Here is a 17095-nt window from a genome sequence, read left to right as displayed (position 1 = left end):
GCCACCAGTTGATTTAAAAGAAAAAAGGTTTTCACCGGAGTACCCCTTTAAGGGGTTAAAGAATCACTGTAAATATCCATGCTGTGAAAGAAATTCATTGTAATGATGGTATTACAGCCATATATAACTCCAAAGCTTCGGCAATTATTCTTACATTGACCTTTTTTTTAACCTATTGACGATTTTAAAGATTTAAACAGGGTCTTACAAGGTCATTTTGATAATGTTAGGCCTTGTGCACAAAGTTCCTCTTCATAACTTTGTTTAGAAACTCAATTTCTGCTTGATGCTGAAATAAGAGCGATTATAAGAGACATAAGTCAGAAAGGACAAGGAATTGGTGCAGAATTTGGCAGATATGGAGCGGAAATACAAAGTCCCATCGACTTCAATGTTACCACACAGATTCCTCTCATAAATTAACAAAATTCTTCTGAAGTCACGTGGATCGGTGTCCTGCTGATCAGTGAAATATACATGCGGAAGCTACAGTGTGAACATGGTTGCAGAAATCCCTTTGAAATCAATGAGTCAGATTAAAGATAGAATTCATGGTGGATTAGAAGTAGAATAAGGGTATGTTCACACTGCGGAATTTCTGTGCTTCCTCTCAGACTCTTTTCTGACAGGCTGGCCGTGGATTTTCTGCAGATTTGCGGATTCTGTGCAGAGTATGTATTGAATTTGAGCTAAACTTATGTGGAAATTCTTGCATTCAGCAGATTTTGGCTGACTTCAATGGAACTTTGCTGTGGAATTCCGCTAGAAGAATTGACACGTTCATTCTTTTCCCGGAAGATAGAATGCAGAATTTTCGTGGCAGAAATTCTGCAGTGGAAAATCTTCCATGTGAATGAGAAAGCAAAAATTCAATTCACCACAGTGTTAACTTTATGTAGCAGAATGTCAATTCTTTCTGCTGAATCTGCTTGGAAAGGCATTGCTGTCTATGGCGCATTTCCGAGTGGTCCGAGCACCTGCATGTTCTGTCGGCACCTGCTGTCTGTGGAATGTCTGCCCTAAAATTTTCTGGGTAGACAATCCACCATATGAACATAGACTAAGCATCAAAATCAGTATGGATTCTGCCTGAAATTACTCAATCTGAACATATCCTTTAAATATTGTTAAGTCAACAAGGAACAGTAAAGGGACATTGGTTTTTATTCTGCTTTACTTTGTTTATATTCATTTTTAGAAAATATTTTGTTGTAACCTATTATTATATATTTTATTATACAAAATGTCTGTCCACCATTAGGTCATGATTTTTTACTTTGTAGGGCTCATTTTGCTGCAAGCCCTATTTACAGAAGTGGTTTGGGTCTTATAAGATTTATGGCATGTAGAGATAAGCGAATTTACAGTAAATTCGATTTGTCACGAACTTCTCGGCTCGGCAGTTGATGACTTTTCCTGCATAAATTAGTTCAGCCTTCAGGTGCTCCGGTGGGCTGGAAAAGGTGGATACAGTCCTGGGAGACTATTTCCTAGGAATGTATCCACCTTTTCCAGCCCACCGGAGCACCTGAAAGCTGAACTAATTTACGCAGGAAAAGTCATCAACTGCCGAGCCGAGAAGTTCGTGACGAATCGAATTTACTGTAAGTTCGCTCATCTCTAATGGCATGGTTACCAGGACAAATACAATGGTTTTGCTTTTGATAAATGCTCAAATGCTCTGTTATCATGTGTCTTATAGGAATTGCATAAGATTGGAAAAACAGTTTAGCAACAGTGCTACTACCGTTAATAAGTGAGAAACATCTATTCTAGATATCTATTACACAAACAACCTGATATCTAAACATATTTACAAAATATGATCTTAGAACCCATTAAAGGGGTACTCCACTGCTCAGCATTTGGAACAAACTGTTCGGCTTGTTCCAAACTCTGAGCAGCGGATAACCCCTTTAAAAAATAGAAGTGAAAGAGGATCCGTACTGTACATTTATTGTGGTAGAATTAATTTGTCAGGTTCGATATTCACATAGAACCAGAGTGATTTGCACTTTTGAGAACCAATAAAGAATAGATATTGGAATATCTCATAAATTACATTCTATTTAATTTCAATATTAGTTTTTTGACATGTTTTAAGCATGGTTTTTTTTTTGGGGGGGAGGGATGCTTTTTGTGCTGCTATTCAGATACAGAAAATTGCATGTTTTTAACACTTTTGGGGTGCTTTTACAAAAAAATAGAATGCCGCTGAAACAGATACTATAGACTTTATCTAGCTTTAAATCTATCAACTTTGCTGTATAGACTGAGGCATGTCATTATCTTTAGAGAGTAAAGGAGTTAATGTCAGCTATTATGCACGGGGTAAGGCTAGGTTTCCACTTGTTTTTTTTTTGTACACCTAAAAAAATGCCAGCAAAAGCGCCAGAAAAACTGCCACAGGTTTTTCCTGAGTTTTGGCAGTTTTTCTGGTGTTTTTTCTGGCGTTTTCCCTGGTGGGTGGAAACAACCAGTTTTGTCCCCTGTGGTAGTTTTCTCACTGTCTTCAGATACCACTCTGTTGGTCGGATGCTGAGCGCCCGGTCCACAGAGTATAAGGAGATGAGGAGTGATGTGCGACATCCCTACTCACCTCCCCCGGCCGTATAGTATACAGGGGGGCATAGTGTACACGTGTATACTATACAGGAGCCGGGAATCCTGTCACCAGACCGACAGGACTCCCTGCTCCTATAGCACTCTGGGCGGTATACAGAATATACAGCTATCTATAGATAGCTGTATATAGTGTATACAGAACAGGAGGTCCACTTACCTTCCTTGTTTCTGTCACCGTTTCTGTTCATAAATAAATTTAAAAAACGCATAGGGTTCCCCCTATTTTCAGTATCAGCCAGATACCAACCAAGCAGCAACAGCCTGACGTTACCAGGGTGGGCGCAGACCATTGTTACTGGCCCTCCCCAGCCTAAATAACGCAGGCCTGTTACCATTTTTGCCGCTCCGGGCCTGTTGGTACCGGCTCTTCCCGGCACCCCTGTGGCGATGGGTACCGGGGTAATAATTGGGGGCTAGCGCTAGCTGTTTTTGTGGCTAACGCTAAGCCCCGACTTAGTAGTGGATTCCGTTTATTAGACAGCCTTCATAACTAAGCATGAATATTCAACAAAAAAGAAAACACAACACATTGGAAAAAAAAATTTATTTTAAAAAACACTCCCCCACAGCCCTTGTTAACCATTTTATTAAAATATAAAAAATCCAGTTCATCCGTGGTAATCCATCGAATCCGTCATAATCCTCTGCATACATGGATCTGAAACGAAAAGAAAGAAAAAAACACAAAAAAAATATGGGTTATGACATTTTTTGCGCTCTCTGCAGGGGAGAGCGCCCATAATGCAATGTCTACCTAAACAGTGAGCCTCCAATTGGTGCAACACTACAGCTCCCAGCATGCCCAGACAGCCTTTGGAGTCTCCCTGTCTGGGTAGACACTGGCAGAAGGGTCTGTTCCCATTATCCAAAACGGACAATGTGAACAGAGCTTCAGACTTACTAGCCTGGATCTCGTATGTAGCTCCGCCCCTAATGACATCATCGCTAGGGGCGGAGCTACACTGACCCGCGGGGACTGGACGGAGGTAAGGGGACTTCTCCATCTTCTGTATACACTATATACAGCTATCTATACATAGCTGTATATAGTGTATACCGCCCAAAGGGTTAACCTACACTGTCCAGCAGTGTAAGTTAACTCTTTCCTTGCCGGGCTGGCTTAGCGCACAGCTCAGCAAGGGTTAAGTGAGCCAGCAATGTTAATACTGTATACACATTGCATGCTCACTGTAAGTTCTTGCTGGGCAGTGGGTATACGATGTATATCTACTGCTCAGCATCAGCTGTTCTCCCAGCTCTGTAGCCCTGAGAACAGCTGATCCCGACATTCCCATCAGGAGGATTGCAGAGGGTGTCAGGAGGAGTGACATCTGTCCCTTACTGCAGGTACTACTGCTCCCAACATGTGCACACTCTGCTGGGAGCTGTAGTATCTGCATTAATAGACAGATCGCAGCGAGTGTCACTCCTCCTGACACCCTTTGCGATCCTCCTGTATAATGTATAGATACGGGTGGCCGCTCTCCTATGGTCCCCTGCACTGCTGTATATATACACATATTCATATATCCCACAGAGTTGTGATTGGCTGGAACCATCTGACCAATCACAGCTCTCTGTGGGAAATATGAATAGGTGTATATATACGGCAGTGCAGGGGACCATAGAGGAGCCGCCGCATCTATACATTATACAGGAGGATCGCAATGGACCCCGGCAATCTGTCAATTAGTACAGGTAACTACTACTCATATCATGGAACAGTGTGTTCCATGCTGGGAGTAGTAGTACTACCTAAAAAATGTAAAAAAAAAATTTAAGTGAAACACACACACACACACTACATTTTTATTATTGTCGGCTACATTTTTAGTGCCCTACCCGCTCACATAAATTAATCCCTGTTTAAAAATTAAATAAAATTTTTTTAGAAATATAAATATAAAAAAATAAAAAAATATATAGATGTAAAAAAGATACATTTCGTTAAATACAATTTTTTCCATCACTACTGTATCTCTTTTATTATCATTTTTTAATGGTACCCTACTAAATTTTAATAAAAAAGGTATCTCCAACACTTTTTTGGATCACTAAACTCCAAAAGAAAATAAAAACCACCTGAAAAAATACCAAAGTTAAAACCCACATGGCGTTTTTCTTGGCGTTTTTTCACTCCCATAGACTTCTATGGGAGAAAAACGCCAAGATTTTCCCGAAAAAACGCCAAAGTCTCGACAAGAGGTCGTTTTTTAAAAATGCCAAAAGGATTAAACAAAACGCCAAACGGAAAAACGCCAAGTGGATTTGACATTTTGCAGTTTACTATTGACTTGCAGCTAACATCTGGCCGCAGCGTTTTTTCACAAAAAAAACACCATGCGGCAAAATGGACGTTTTTATTGGCGTTTTGTAAAAAAAAAAAAAAAAACAGGTGGAAACCTAGCCTAAGGCAGGATAGGAACACTTTGAAGGAGATTTATCATTAATTTCAAACGTATCACTTTTACATGACAATGTTTTTTTAAACTTATTTTTGCTTACATGCGACCTATTTATCAAATAGTTGCACGGCCTTGATAAATAAATCGCACGTAAGCAAAACCCGGGAAACCCATCCACCCTCCTCAGAAAAAAAAAAAATATGAAAAACATACTATGCCGCACCATGAATATTCGTACTCTGGAGGCTTTTTTGTTTAATTTTGAGCTCGTATTTTGTGACGTTGGTGGGCGGAGTCTTGCATCACTGCGCTGAGGCCGGAGTTTACGACAGGAAGGAAGACAGCGCAGCACCAACGCCGTCACTTTTTAGTCTCTAAAAGAAGAGGCTGTACCTCCATAATATCTCCAAGACTGTAATGCCATAATGCAATGCGGGCAATACTAAAAGGAAGTGTAAAGTTAGAGTATACTTATGAAAAGGAAATAGCTACTTGAAAAGAAACATTATTTTACTTTTAAATACTTACACGTAATAAAATAAAAATAAATACATGAGACATTCCCTTAAATGTTTTGCTCTTCTTTCCTGGTGATAAGATGTTACGCAAAGTATTGTAAGCAGAAGGAAATAGATGTAGTTTTATCTAATGTAAATTGTTTTGTGTTCACACAGCGGATTACATATCATTAAATAAGGTCTTGCTGACATGAATTATCGGATTGTTGGCCAGCTTTCTCCAATTGTTTTGGTTTTACTTCTTGCCTGACGCAGTACAAAAATATGTTGGCAAATTTCCGGCACAGAATTATTGAATAGGTTTAAAATTATATTTGTTAATAATAACCAAATATGGCAATCAAATGGTTGTGTCCCGACCTTTAAAGGTTTTTGTGCCTTTTGTTTTTTAATGCCCATAGGAAATTCCATAGGAAAACATTGATTATTTTAATATAATTATGAAAGTCTATTTCAATTAGAAAGTAAAAATAAAAACATTACACTGTGGGAAAACAGTTGAATAGTGACAACAGAGTTTTGGTTAGTTGCCGAGATGCACAATGAATATTGAGAATAATTTTTGGACATATCCATGTATGCAACTAATCTAAAAATCATTTTTCTTCCATTATGTTCTCAATAGGGGACTCTCTTAAAATCAATAACATTTATATTAGTGTTTTCTTTTCTGTGACCATTCCATAGTGTACAGCTCCAGACATGACAAGATTGGTTGGAAAGTTCTAGAAGCTGGGAGGTCCCTGCTTAACAACCAATCCCTGAGAGGAGGCTATCCTGCCTAGAGAGGAGGAGTAGCTTAGCAGAGGTGTCAGTGTGAGGCTACGTTTATACCTGTTTTTTTTTTGGGGGGGGGGGGGGAACACCAAGAAAAATGCCAATTCTGCCGCATGGCGTTTTTTCGGCAAAAAAACGCTGAGGCCAGATGTCATCTGTAAATCAATGAAAAATCGCAAAATTCTTTTTCCACTTGCCGTTTTTCAGTTTGACGTTTCTTTAAACCTTCTGGCGTTTTTTTACTCTTTTTTGAAAGTCTATGGGAGTAAAAAATAAAAACGCCAAGAAAAACGCCATGTGCAGTGGCGTAGCTATAGAGGTCTCAACGGTCACCATGGCGACCGGGCCCATTAGCCAGGGGCGCCCGCAGGGCCCCCTTTGCCACAATCACAAGATGGCCAGCACCTCCATCATGTTAATTAATCAGTATGACAGCCGCTGCTACCAGACTTGTCTGTCAGGCAGGAGCAGAGTCAACATGGAGGACCTGGGGAGGGACCTGAGTGACTATCCCACCCCTGCCTTTCCACTGCATTGAGTGAGTGGAGGAGGAGGGGCAGGGCACGTACTGCGCCAACAGGAAGCCCTGCTTCTCTCCTTCCTCAGTGACTGCCCGATCATCCATATGTTCGGCCGCCCGCAGGACCCTTATGCACTGCCGCCCGCCCGCAGGACCCTTATGCACAGCTGCCGCAGGACCCTTATGCACAGCTGCCGCAGGATCCTTATGCACGGCCGCCCGCACGACGCTTCCCTTCCCTCCCGCTAGCGGACCCTGCTATCCTGCCTGGTATGAATAAACCCTGCATATTATAAATGTACGGCGCTGCAGCGCCGTTCATTTATGGCATGGCTATGAAGTTAGTGCAGGAACTCCTGCGCTCACTTCATAGTAGTTGCGCATAGTGACATCCTCTGACGTCAGAAGCCAGTGTTTTTTAACCATGGTGCCTTCAGCTGTTGTAAAACTACAACTACATCTGCAGCAGAAAATGTATTGAATATGTGGGGCGGGGGGGGGGGGATTTGTGGGCTGCACACGTTCAGCCATCCTGAATAATGGTATCTGCTTGTTCATGAGGTGATCATAGAATTTGGGGTCCGGAGGCAGCCTGTGTATGTATGGTGTGTGTGTATGATGTGTATGTACTGTATGTATGATGTATGAATGATGTGTGTGTGAATGTATGAATGATGTGTGGGTATGTACTGTATCTATGATGTATGAATGATGTGTGTGTATGTACTGTATGTATGATGTATGAATGATGCGTGTTTATGAATGATAGATGTGTGTAAACAATGTGTATGTCAGCATGCCTGGACAGCCAAAGGTTGTTTGGGCATGCTGGGATTTGTAGTTTTGCGTCTCCTGCTGTTGCAAAACTAAAACTCCCAGCATGCCCGGAAAGCCAAAGGCTGTCTGGGTATGCTGGGAGTTGTAGTTATGCAACAGCTGGAGGTGCCATGCTTGGAAAACACTGGCTTACAGTAAATGTCTTAAAGGAGTACTCCAGGATGCAAAAATTGTCATTCAGACTGCCGGCAGTAAAATAATAAATATACATACCTGCTGTCGCTCCCCAGGTGCCTCCAGTAACCCGCTCCGGCCTCCGCCACGATCCTTTTCCTGGTTGTCGGTGAGTGCCTCCTGCAGTTTTTTCCCCCTGTGGGCTGCTCACAACAGCAATCTGCCACTAACAAGCAGCCACACAGGGACCTGCGAGTCACCTTGGGCACATGCAGTGTACTCTGAGACATCGTCGAGCGGCTTGTAGCGGCAGATTGCTGCTGTAAGCAGGACAAGGGGGAAAACAGCTGGAGGCACACTAAAGGTCAGGTCATTGACGGATCAGCAGAGTAACATACACTACTGATCTGTTACATGTGACCCTACCCTAAGGGTGCATTGGAGTGTTTTTGCTGCAGATTTGCTTCAGCAGACTTTGCTGCCCATTGACTTCAATTGGTAGCAAAATCTACCACAGCAAATCTGCAGCAGAAAATGTATTGAATATGTGGGGCGGGGGGCGGGGGGGGGGATTTGTGGGCTGCACACGTTCAGCCATCCTGAATAATGGTATCTGCTTGTTCATGAGGTGATCATAGAATTTGGGGTCCGGAGGCTGGATGTATGATGTATGAATGATGTGTGTGTGAATGTATGAATGATGTGTGGGTATGTACTGTATCTATGATGTATGAATGATGTGTGTGTATGTACTGTATGTATGATGTATGAATGATGTGTGTTTATGAATGATAGATGTGTGTAAACAATATGTATGTATGATGTGTGGAGATGTATTATGCGGGGGGGATCTGGAGGCGGCGGGTGTATGTATGATATGTGTATGCATGATGTGTGTGTATGTATGTATTATGCATGTGGGGGGGGCATAGGCAGCGTGTCTATGTACTGTTTGTATGGATGGTGTATATATGTACTGTATGTGGCAGTATTATATTCAGGAGGTACAGTGGGTGGCAGTATTATATTCAGGGGGTACAGTGGGTGGCAGGATTATATTCAGGGGGTACAGTAGGAGGCAGTATTATATTCAGGGGGTATAGTGGGTGACAGTATTATATTCAGGGGCTATAGTGGGTGGCAGTATTATATTCAGGGGGTATAGTAGGTGGCAGTATTATATTCAGGGGGTATAGTGGGTGGCAGTATTATATTCAGGGGGTATAGTGGGTGGCAGTATTATATTCAGGGGGTACAGTAGGTGGCAGTATTTTATTCAGGGGGTACAGTGGGTGGCAGTATTATATGCAGGAGGTACAGTGGGTGATATTTTTATATTCAGGGGGTACAGTGGGTGGCAGTATTATATTCAGGGGTACAGTGGGTGGCAGTATTATATTCAGGGGGTACAGTGGGTGGCAGTATTATATATAGGAGGTACAGTGGATGATAGTTTTATATGCAGGGGTACAGTAGGTGGCAGCATTATATTCAGGGGGAACAGTGGGTGGCGGTATTATATTCAGGGGGTATAGTTGATGGTAGTTTTATATTCAGGGGGTACAGTGGGTGGCAGTATTATATGCAGGAGGTACAGTATTTAGCAGAATAATAATGATTATTGTCTTCATGCAGAGGATGAGGATCTACGGACAAAGTGAGAACCTATTATGTCCAGGCGTCAGACTCTGCAGAGAAGATGGAGCTGGAAGACGTCCTGATGTCTGGAGCAGATGAAGAAGAAAAGAAAAGACAACAGAGAAGACGTCACTTAGGTCACTAATATCATTGTTTTCTTCTGACTGTCCTATCACAGCTGTAATCACTTGTAAGTTCCACAGTGATGATGGGTGATGCTGTACCCTAATCTGTGGCTCTCCAGCTGTTGCAAAACTACAACTCCTACAATGCCTGAGGCTCTCCAGACATGTTGGGAGTTATAGCTTTATAACAGCCTGAGAGTAACTGGAACCAAGGTGATTGAGTGATTGGTGGGGGTCCCAGCAGTTGGATCCCCTCCAGAAAAATGTGCTGCTTATTCTTAAATGTCTGTTTTGTCTGTCTGGCCCTGCCTGTTAGTCACTTATATAGTTGTGTATTCTCCTGACTGTGTCCCATCAGTGCTGTAGTCACTGATATGTTTGTGCGGCCGAGTAAGGGGTCGTCCGGGATTGGGGAAGTGGGTTGTCAGGTGCTGGGGGGCCCAAGGCAATTTTTTCACCGGAGCCCTGGGGTTTATAGCTACGCCCTTGGTCATGTGGGTTTTAACTTTGGTGTTTTTCAGGTGTTTTTTAGTCTCTTTTGGACTTTAGTGATCCAAAAAAGTGATGGAGATACCTTTTTAAATAACATTTTGTAGGGTACCAATAACCGCTTAGCGCACATGGACGTTTATGAACGTCCATATGTGTGTGTCCAGTTATAATGCGCGCTCACAAGGTGAGCGCGCGTCATACCCGGTGGGTCCTGGTTGCTATAAGCAACCAGGACCCACAGTAATGCCGGACATCGCCGATCGGGCTGATGTCCGGCATTGACTCTTTAGACGCAAAAAAAGTGAAAGTTAAAGCATCCCGGCTGCTCAGTCGGTCTGATCGGGGCCATCGCGATAAAATCGCGATGTCCCGATCAGCTAGGACGCAGCTGAAGAGTGGCTTACCTGTCTCCTGCGCGTCCGATCGTTGATTGATTGCTCCAAGCCTGAAGTCCAGGCTTGAGCAAACGCCGATAACACTGATCAATGTAAAGCTATGGCTTTGCAGTGAACAGTGTAAAAGATCAGTGTGTGCAGTGTTATAGCCCCCCTATGGGAGCTATAACACTGCAAAAAAAAGTAAAAAGAAAAAGTTAATAAAGATCATTTAACCCTTTCCCTAATAAAAGTTTGAATCACCCCCTTTTCCCATTTAAAAACAACTGTGTAAATAAAAACATATGTGGTATTGCCACGTGCGTAAATGTCCTAACTATAAAAATATATAGTTAATTAAACCGCACGGTCAATGGCATACACGCAAAAAAATTCACAAGTCCAAAATAGTGTGTTTTTTGTCACTTTTTATGCCATAAAAAATGTATAAAAAGCGATCAAAAAGACCGATCAAAACAAAAAATGGTACCACTAAAATCTTCAGATCACGGCGCAAAAAATGTGCACTCGTACCGCCCCCTACGTGGAAAAATAAAAAAGTTATAGGGGTCAGAAAAGGACCATTTTAAATGTATACATTTTCCTGCATGTAGTTATGATTTTTTTTCAGAAGTACGACAAAATTAAACCTATATAAGTAGTTATCGTTTTAACCATATGGACCTACAGAATAAAGATAAGCTATCATTGTTACCGAAAAATGTACTGCGTAAAAACGGAAGCCCCCAAAATGTACAAAATGTCTTTTTTGTTCAATTTTGTCACACATTGATTTTTTTTCTGTTTTGCTGTAGAGTTTTGGGTAAAATGATCAATGTCATTACAAATTAGAATTGGTGGTGCAAAAAATAAGCCATCATATGGATTTTTAAGTGCAAAATTGAAAGGGTTATGATTTGTAAAAGGTAAGGAAGAAAAAACGAAGTGCAAAAAACTGAAAAACGCTCCGTCCTTAAAGGACTATTCATATGTCCTGCTGTGATTGGCCAGATGGTTCCAAACAATCACAGCTCTCTGTGAGAAATAGGAATATGTGTATATATACGCCAGTGCAGGGGACCATAGAAGAGCGGCCGGCCGCATCTATACATTATACAGGAGGATCACAGCGGGTGTCAGGAGTGATAGGAGATAAAATGTCTAATTGCGGGGGTCCTGCTGCTGGGGACCCCCACAATCTCCACTGCGGCACCCCAGTCATCCGGTGCACAGAGCCAACTCCACTCTGTGCCGAATGACTGGCGACTAGTGCCACCACGCCCCCTTTATTCATGTCTATGGGAGGAGGCGTGATTGGTTTGTACTAGCCGTCATGCCCCCTCATAGACATGAATGGAGGGGGCGTGGCGTGACATCACAAACACGGAAGCTCTAAGCTTCCATGTTTCTGACGCCACCGCTGCCGGCCCGAAGATCGTGGGGGTCCTCAGCTGCGGGATCCCCGTGTACCCCATTAAGGTGGATGAAAACGGTTGATATTTGTCAAGAACGACTATTTGTTTTATATATATATATATATATATATATATATATATATATATATGTATATGTATATATGTATTTATAAATATATAGAGGGAGAGATAGATAGAGATGTACTGTTATGTACTCATTGATAAGATAATTGTAACTCACTGGTATAAATACCCTACTTGTATCACTTGTTGTTATGCTTGAGAAAGGCTGCAAGGGGGCATCCGAAACGTCGCCATGACCTTAGGTGAATAAACTACACTTAAGGTTCAAGCAAATCGGAGTGCTGCAGGACTTTTTCATTTTGGTGTAGATAGGACATTTGTAACTGTCTAAAGTGAGAAATCCATTTTTAATGAGTTTATTAACATTAAACATTTCAATAAGCAATTACTTATATTTTTTGGTGTTTACTATACAGTCAAATTCTAAGAAATAGTCCAGTGGTGGACTCCCAACCTTGCAGGCTTCAAACTAAAAATGACCCAGCATTTCATGCTGACCAATTGTAAGTTGTTACATTTCATATATATTTATATACTAAATATTATGTTTCTGTATTTAGATGACAAGACTAGTATTGAAGCAGATGGAGCAAAGGTAATACCTGTCACATAGTTACATAGTTAGTATGGTCGAAAAAAGACATATGTCCATCAAGTTCAACCAGGGAATTAAGGGGTAGGGGTGTGGCGCGATATTGGGGAAGGGATGGGATTTTATATTTCTTCATAAGCATTAATGTTATTTTGTTCCATGAATGTATCTAATCCTGTTTTAAAGCTGTTAATTGTTCCTGCTGTGACCAGTTCCTGAGGTAGACCGTTCCATAAATTCACAGTTCTCACGGTAAAGAAGGCGTGTCGCCCCTTGAGACTAAACTTTTTCTTCTCCAGACGGAGGGAGTGCCCCCTCGTCCTTTGGGGGGGGTTTAACCTGGAACAGTTTTTCTCCATATTTTTTGTATGGGCCATTAATATACTTATATACGTTTATCATATCCCCCCTTAAACGTCTCTTCTCAAGACTAAACAATTGTAACTCCTTTAATCGCTCCTCATAGCTAAGATGTTCCATGCCCCATATTAGTTTAGTTGCGCATCTCTGCACCCTTTCCAGCTCCACAGTGTCCCTTTTATGGACAGGTGCCCAAAACTGAACAGCATATTCCAGGTGAGGCCGTACCAATGCTTTATAAAGGGGGAGTATTATGTCCCTGTCCCTTGAGTCCATGCCTCTTTTGATACATGACAATATCCTGCCGGCTTTGGAAGCAGCAGCCTGACATTGCATGCTATTCTGTAGTCTGTGATCTACAAGTACACCCAGATCCTTCTCTACCAGTGACTCTGCCAGTTTAATCCCCCCTAAGACATGCGACGCATGCAGGTTATTAGTACCCAGATGCATAACTTTACATTTATCCACATTGAACCTCATTTGCCAAGTGGATGCCCAGACACTTAGTCTATCCAAGTCATCTTGTAACTTATGCACATCCTCTATAGACTGTACCGTGCTACAAAGCTTGGTGTCATCTGCAAAGATAGAAACAGAGCTGTTAATACCATCCTCTATATCATTGATAAATAAATTAAACAGGACAGGATATGAGGTCGGGATATGGGGTCAGGATTTAGGGATGGGATATGAGGACAAAAGCATCCTCCATTGTTGCTTTTCCTCCCCCACAAGGATAAGGTAGGAAAAACCAGGCAGCATCGGGTACTCAGCTAGTGTAACAATAAAATCTATGCTTTGACATGAACATCCTCACTCGTCCTTGAAGTATTTTGGAAAATGATCTAAACAGAATGGGAAGTCTCAGCTTAGTTTTAAGCATAGTGGCCGTAATGGAAACAAGATTTCAGGACTATTGAAAAATATGGCTGGCAAACTTTTTCTCTTCACAGGTTTTGCTAAATCTCCCCATGGGTTTGTGAAATGTAACTATTTACTGAAAAATATAACTCGCTTTATCTTAGATGAATGATTCAAATTGTTACAATGTGAATAATATACCACTATTTTATTTTAAGTTTGCTATTTTTATTTTTAGGAGAAAGGGTCTTATTCTGAATATTTCCTCTGCTTTTGGCAGCTTTCCTTGCCCACTTTACACTATGTATTCTGCTTCCAAAGTAAGTGAATTTGGTGTATATAACACATTTACTAAGAGTGGAGTGGAGTTTTCTGTGTGTTTTTTTTTCTCAACAGGTATTTTTCCACAGTATTGACAAATTTTCCCTATGTTATGCACTTTTCCCTACATTTTGCTTTTTCTTACAACTGCTCTGAGCTGTCGGGTTTTCCAGAGCTCAAACCCACCACATGTGCGAATATTAAAGTAAATAGTAAATTTGTTGGAATTTTTCAAAACTGTAGAGGACACATCCCTTTTTCAGTGACCACACCACCTTTTCGGTTTTTCTGAGTAAAGTGGAGAGTGAGTAGGGTTTTTTGGATTTTTTGTTGGAAATTCTGGTGCACGACACAAAGAAAAGAAAATACAAAACTACTACTACTCAGAAAAACCTTAGTAAATGAGGCCCATTGTACTTACCATATCTAAACCAACATATTTATCCACACAATAGATTTATAATGCAAGCACACAACCAGTACTCCAACCCATTCCTGGGTAGCAGAGTCTGAGGTGATCCATGTGTCTTCACCAGAGCCCACCTGACGGCCGGATAATCTTGGCTGCCAGAAGCCTAGATTTTGGCTGCAGGGCCTTGGGAAGGAGTATTGGCACAGGTCAGAGGGGTGAAACCTACACAAGAGCCCACTAGGGAACAGAGGACCACAGCAGTAACTAGCCAGGTCAGTAATTGAGAGACTTCAGGGACTGAATGAGAGGCAAAAAGTGCTATCAATGGAAGAGCCAAGGTCAGAGGTCCTCCTGTTTATGATCTTTTCCTGGCTTTCTATTCAATAATTGCAATAAAAAATCAAAACATGTGAACACACCCATAAGGGTTAATAAAGGTTCTCTACACTGTCAATTACGGGAGAACTTATTGTTTGTGTATTTTTTATTTTTTTTTATAGGTATTTGTTTCTACCTTCTCCAAAGCTCTTTTAGCTGAGTACAAATCCAAAGGGATTATTATACAGGTAATATGGAAATCATAACTATAGTTTATGTTCTATGAAATTAGTATAAAATGCAAGACTTTATTAAGTTAATATTTTAATACAACACCAGCATTCTATGCAGTACTATACAATAAATCTTTTGACCTCAGTACCACTTAAAGGGGTATTCCAGGCAAAACCTTTTTTTATATATATATCAACTGGCTCCGGAAAGTTAAACAGATTTGTAAATTACTTCCATTAAAAAATCTTAATCCTTCCAATAGTTATTAGCTTCTGAAGTTTTCTGTCTAACTGCTCAATGATGATGTCACGTCCCGGGAGCTGTGTATGATGGGAGAATATCCCCATAGGAGCTGCACAGCTCCCGGGACGTGAGTCATCAGAGAGCAGTTAGACAGAAACCAACAACTCAGCTTCAGAAGCTAATAACTATTCGAAGGATTAAGATTTTTTAATAGAAGTAATTTACAAATCTGTTTAACTTTCCGGAGACAGTTGATATATAAAAAAAAGTTTTGGCCTGGAATACCCCTTTAACATGTTCTGTATTCTTGCAGGACCAGGGCTGCACCTAACCTTTCTACTGATTGATCTAAAAAGTAGTATGGTGCCTTCCATGCATAAAAATAAAGGCGTTTGGAGGTTGCAAAGTCAAAAATACACTACACCCTGTTCCAAATTATTATGCAAATTATATTTTTCTCATTTTCCTAAATAATTTATGTAAATAACAGTCAGCATAATTCTCATGCTATCAACTATTAGGAGTACAATTCAAATTTTATTGAACAAACCTCCTAATAACAGTATTTTTTTTTTAAAACTTACAATGTACTGTTCAAAATGGTTAACGCACAGTAAGTTTCACAACATTTTATAGGTCGTAAAGAAATGAAAATTGTCATTTGTTGTGTTTGCAGCATATTTACTGAAATCAAAAGCTAATTCAATCAAACTTCTAACAACATTTTAACTTTTTAAACATTTTAACAGGTCATGTTACATTTTAACATAGGGCCTCTTATTTAACCCCTTAAGGATGCAGCTCATTTTCACCTTCAGGATGCAGCCCTTTTTTGCTAATCTGACCACTGTCACTTTATATATTAATAACTCTTGGATGCTTTTACCTTTCATTCTGATTCCGAGATTGTTTTTTCATGACATATTCTACTTTAATATAGAGGTAATTTTTTTGTCGTCACTTGCATTCATTCTTGGAGAAACATTCAAAATTTTCCAGAAAATTTAGCATTTTTCATATTTGAAACTCTCTACTTGTAAGGAAAATGGATATTCCAAATAAATTATGTTTTGATTCACAAATACCATATGACTACATCATAAAGTGTACATGTTTTTACTTCAAAGTTCAGTAGCAATTTTCTAATGTTTCACGAAAATTTCAAAATCAGAATTTTTCAGGAACCAGATCAGTTTGAAGTGGATTTGAGGGGCTTTCATGTTAGAAATACCCCATACATTACTCGATTATAAAAACTGCACCCCTAAAAGTATAATATATATATATATATATATATATATATATATATATATATATATATATATATACAAAATAGCAGCAAAGTGAATGAGAAAATTCAAAATCTTCATTTTTTTACACTGTTCTTGTAGAGACATTTTTTGCATTTCTACAAGGGGTAAAAAGAGAGAAATCCCCCCAAAATTTGTAACCCCATTTCTCTTGAGTAAAACAATACCTCATATGTGGATGTAAAGTGCTCTGTGGGTACACTAGAGGGCTCAGAAGGGAAGGAGCAACAATGGGATTTTGGAGAGTGAATTTTGCTGAAATGTTTATTTTTTTTTGGGGGGGGGGGGGGCATGTTGCATTTAGGAAGCCCCTATGGTGCCAGAACAGCAAAAAAAAAGACACATGGCATACTATTTTGGAAGCTACACCCCTCAAGAAACGTAACAAGGGGTACAGTGAGCCTTAACATTCCACAGGTGTTTGACGACTTTTCGTTTTCACTGAAATGCGGGCTTTTCCCCAAATTTTACATTTTTACAAGGGGTAATAGGAGAAAATTCCCCCCAAAATTTGTGA

The 17095-nt window shown here is 40.5% G+C and overlaps 1 protein-coding gene across 1 annotated transcript in view; it reads left to right on the top strand.

The window, feature by feature from the left end:
• The window catches only part of HSD17B3 (hydroxysteroid 17-beta dehydrogenase 3), a 105779-nt gene that overhangs the window by 59949 nt on the left and 28735 nt on the right, over nt 1-17095 (top strand). Inside the window, exons 7-9 of the mRNA XM_056524932.1 lie at nt 12485-12519; nt 13979-14060; nt 14974-15039. Coding sequence (XP_056380907.1) covers nt 12485-12519; nt 13979-14060; nt 14974-15039 — 183 coding nt within the window. The remainder of the gene's footprint in view (nt 1-12484; nt 12520-13978; nt 14061-14973; nt 15040-17095) is intronic.

This window comes from Hyla sarda, chromosome 1 (assembly GCF_029499605.1).
Source record: "Hyla sarda isolate aHylSar1 chromosome 1, aHylSar1.hap1, whole genome shotgun sequence".
Lineage (NCBI taxonomy): Eukaryota > Metazoa > Chordata > Amphibia > Anura > Hylidae > Hyla > Hyla sarda.
This window is presented reverse-complemented; position numbering and strand designations above follow the sequence as displayed.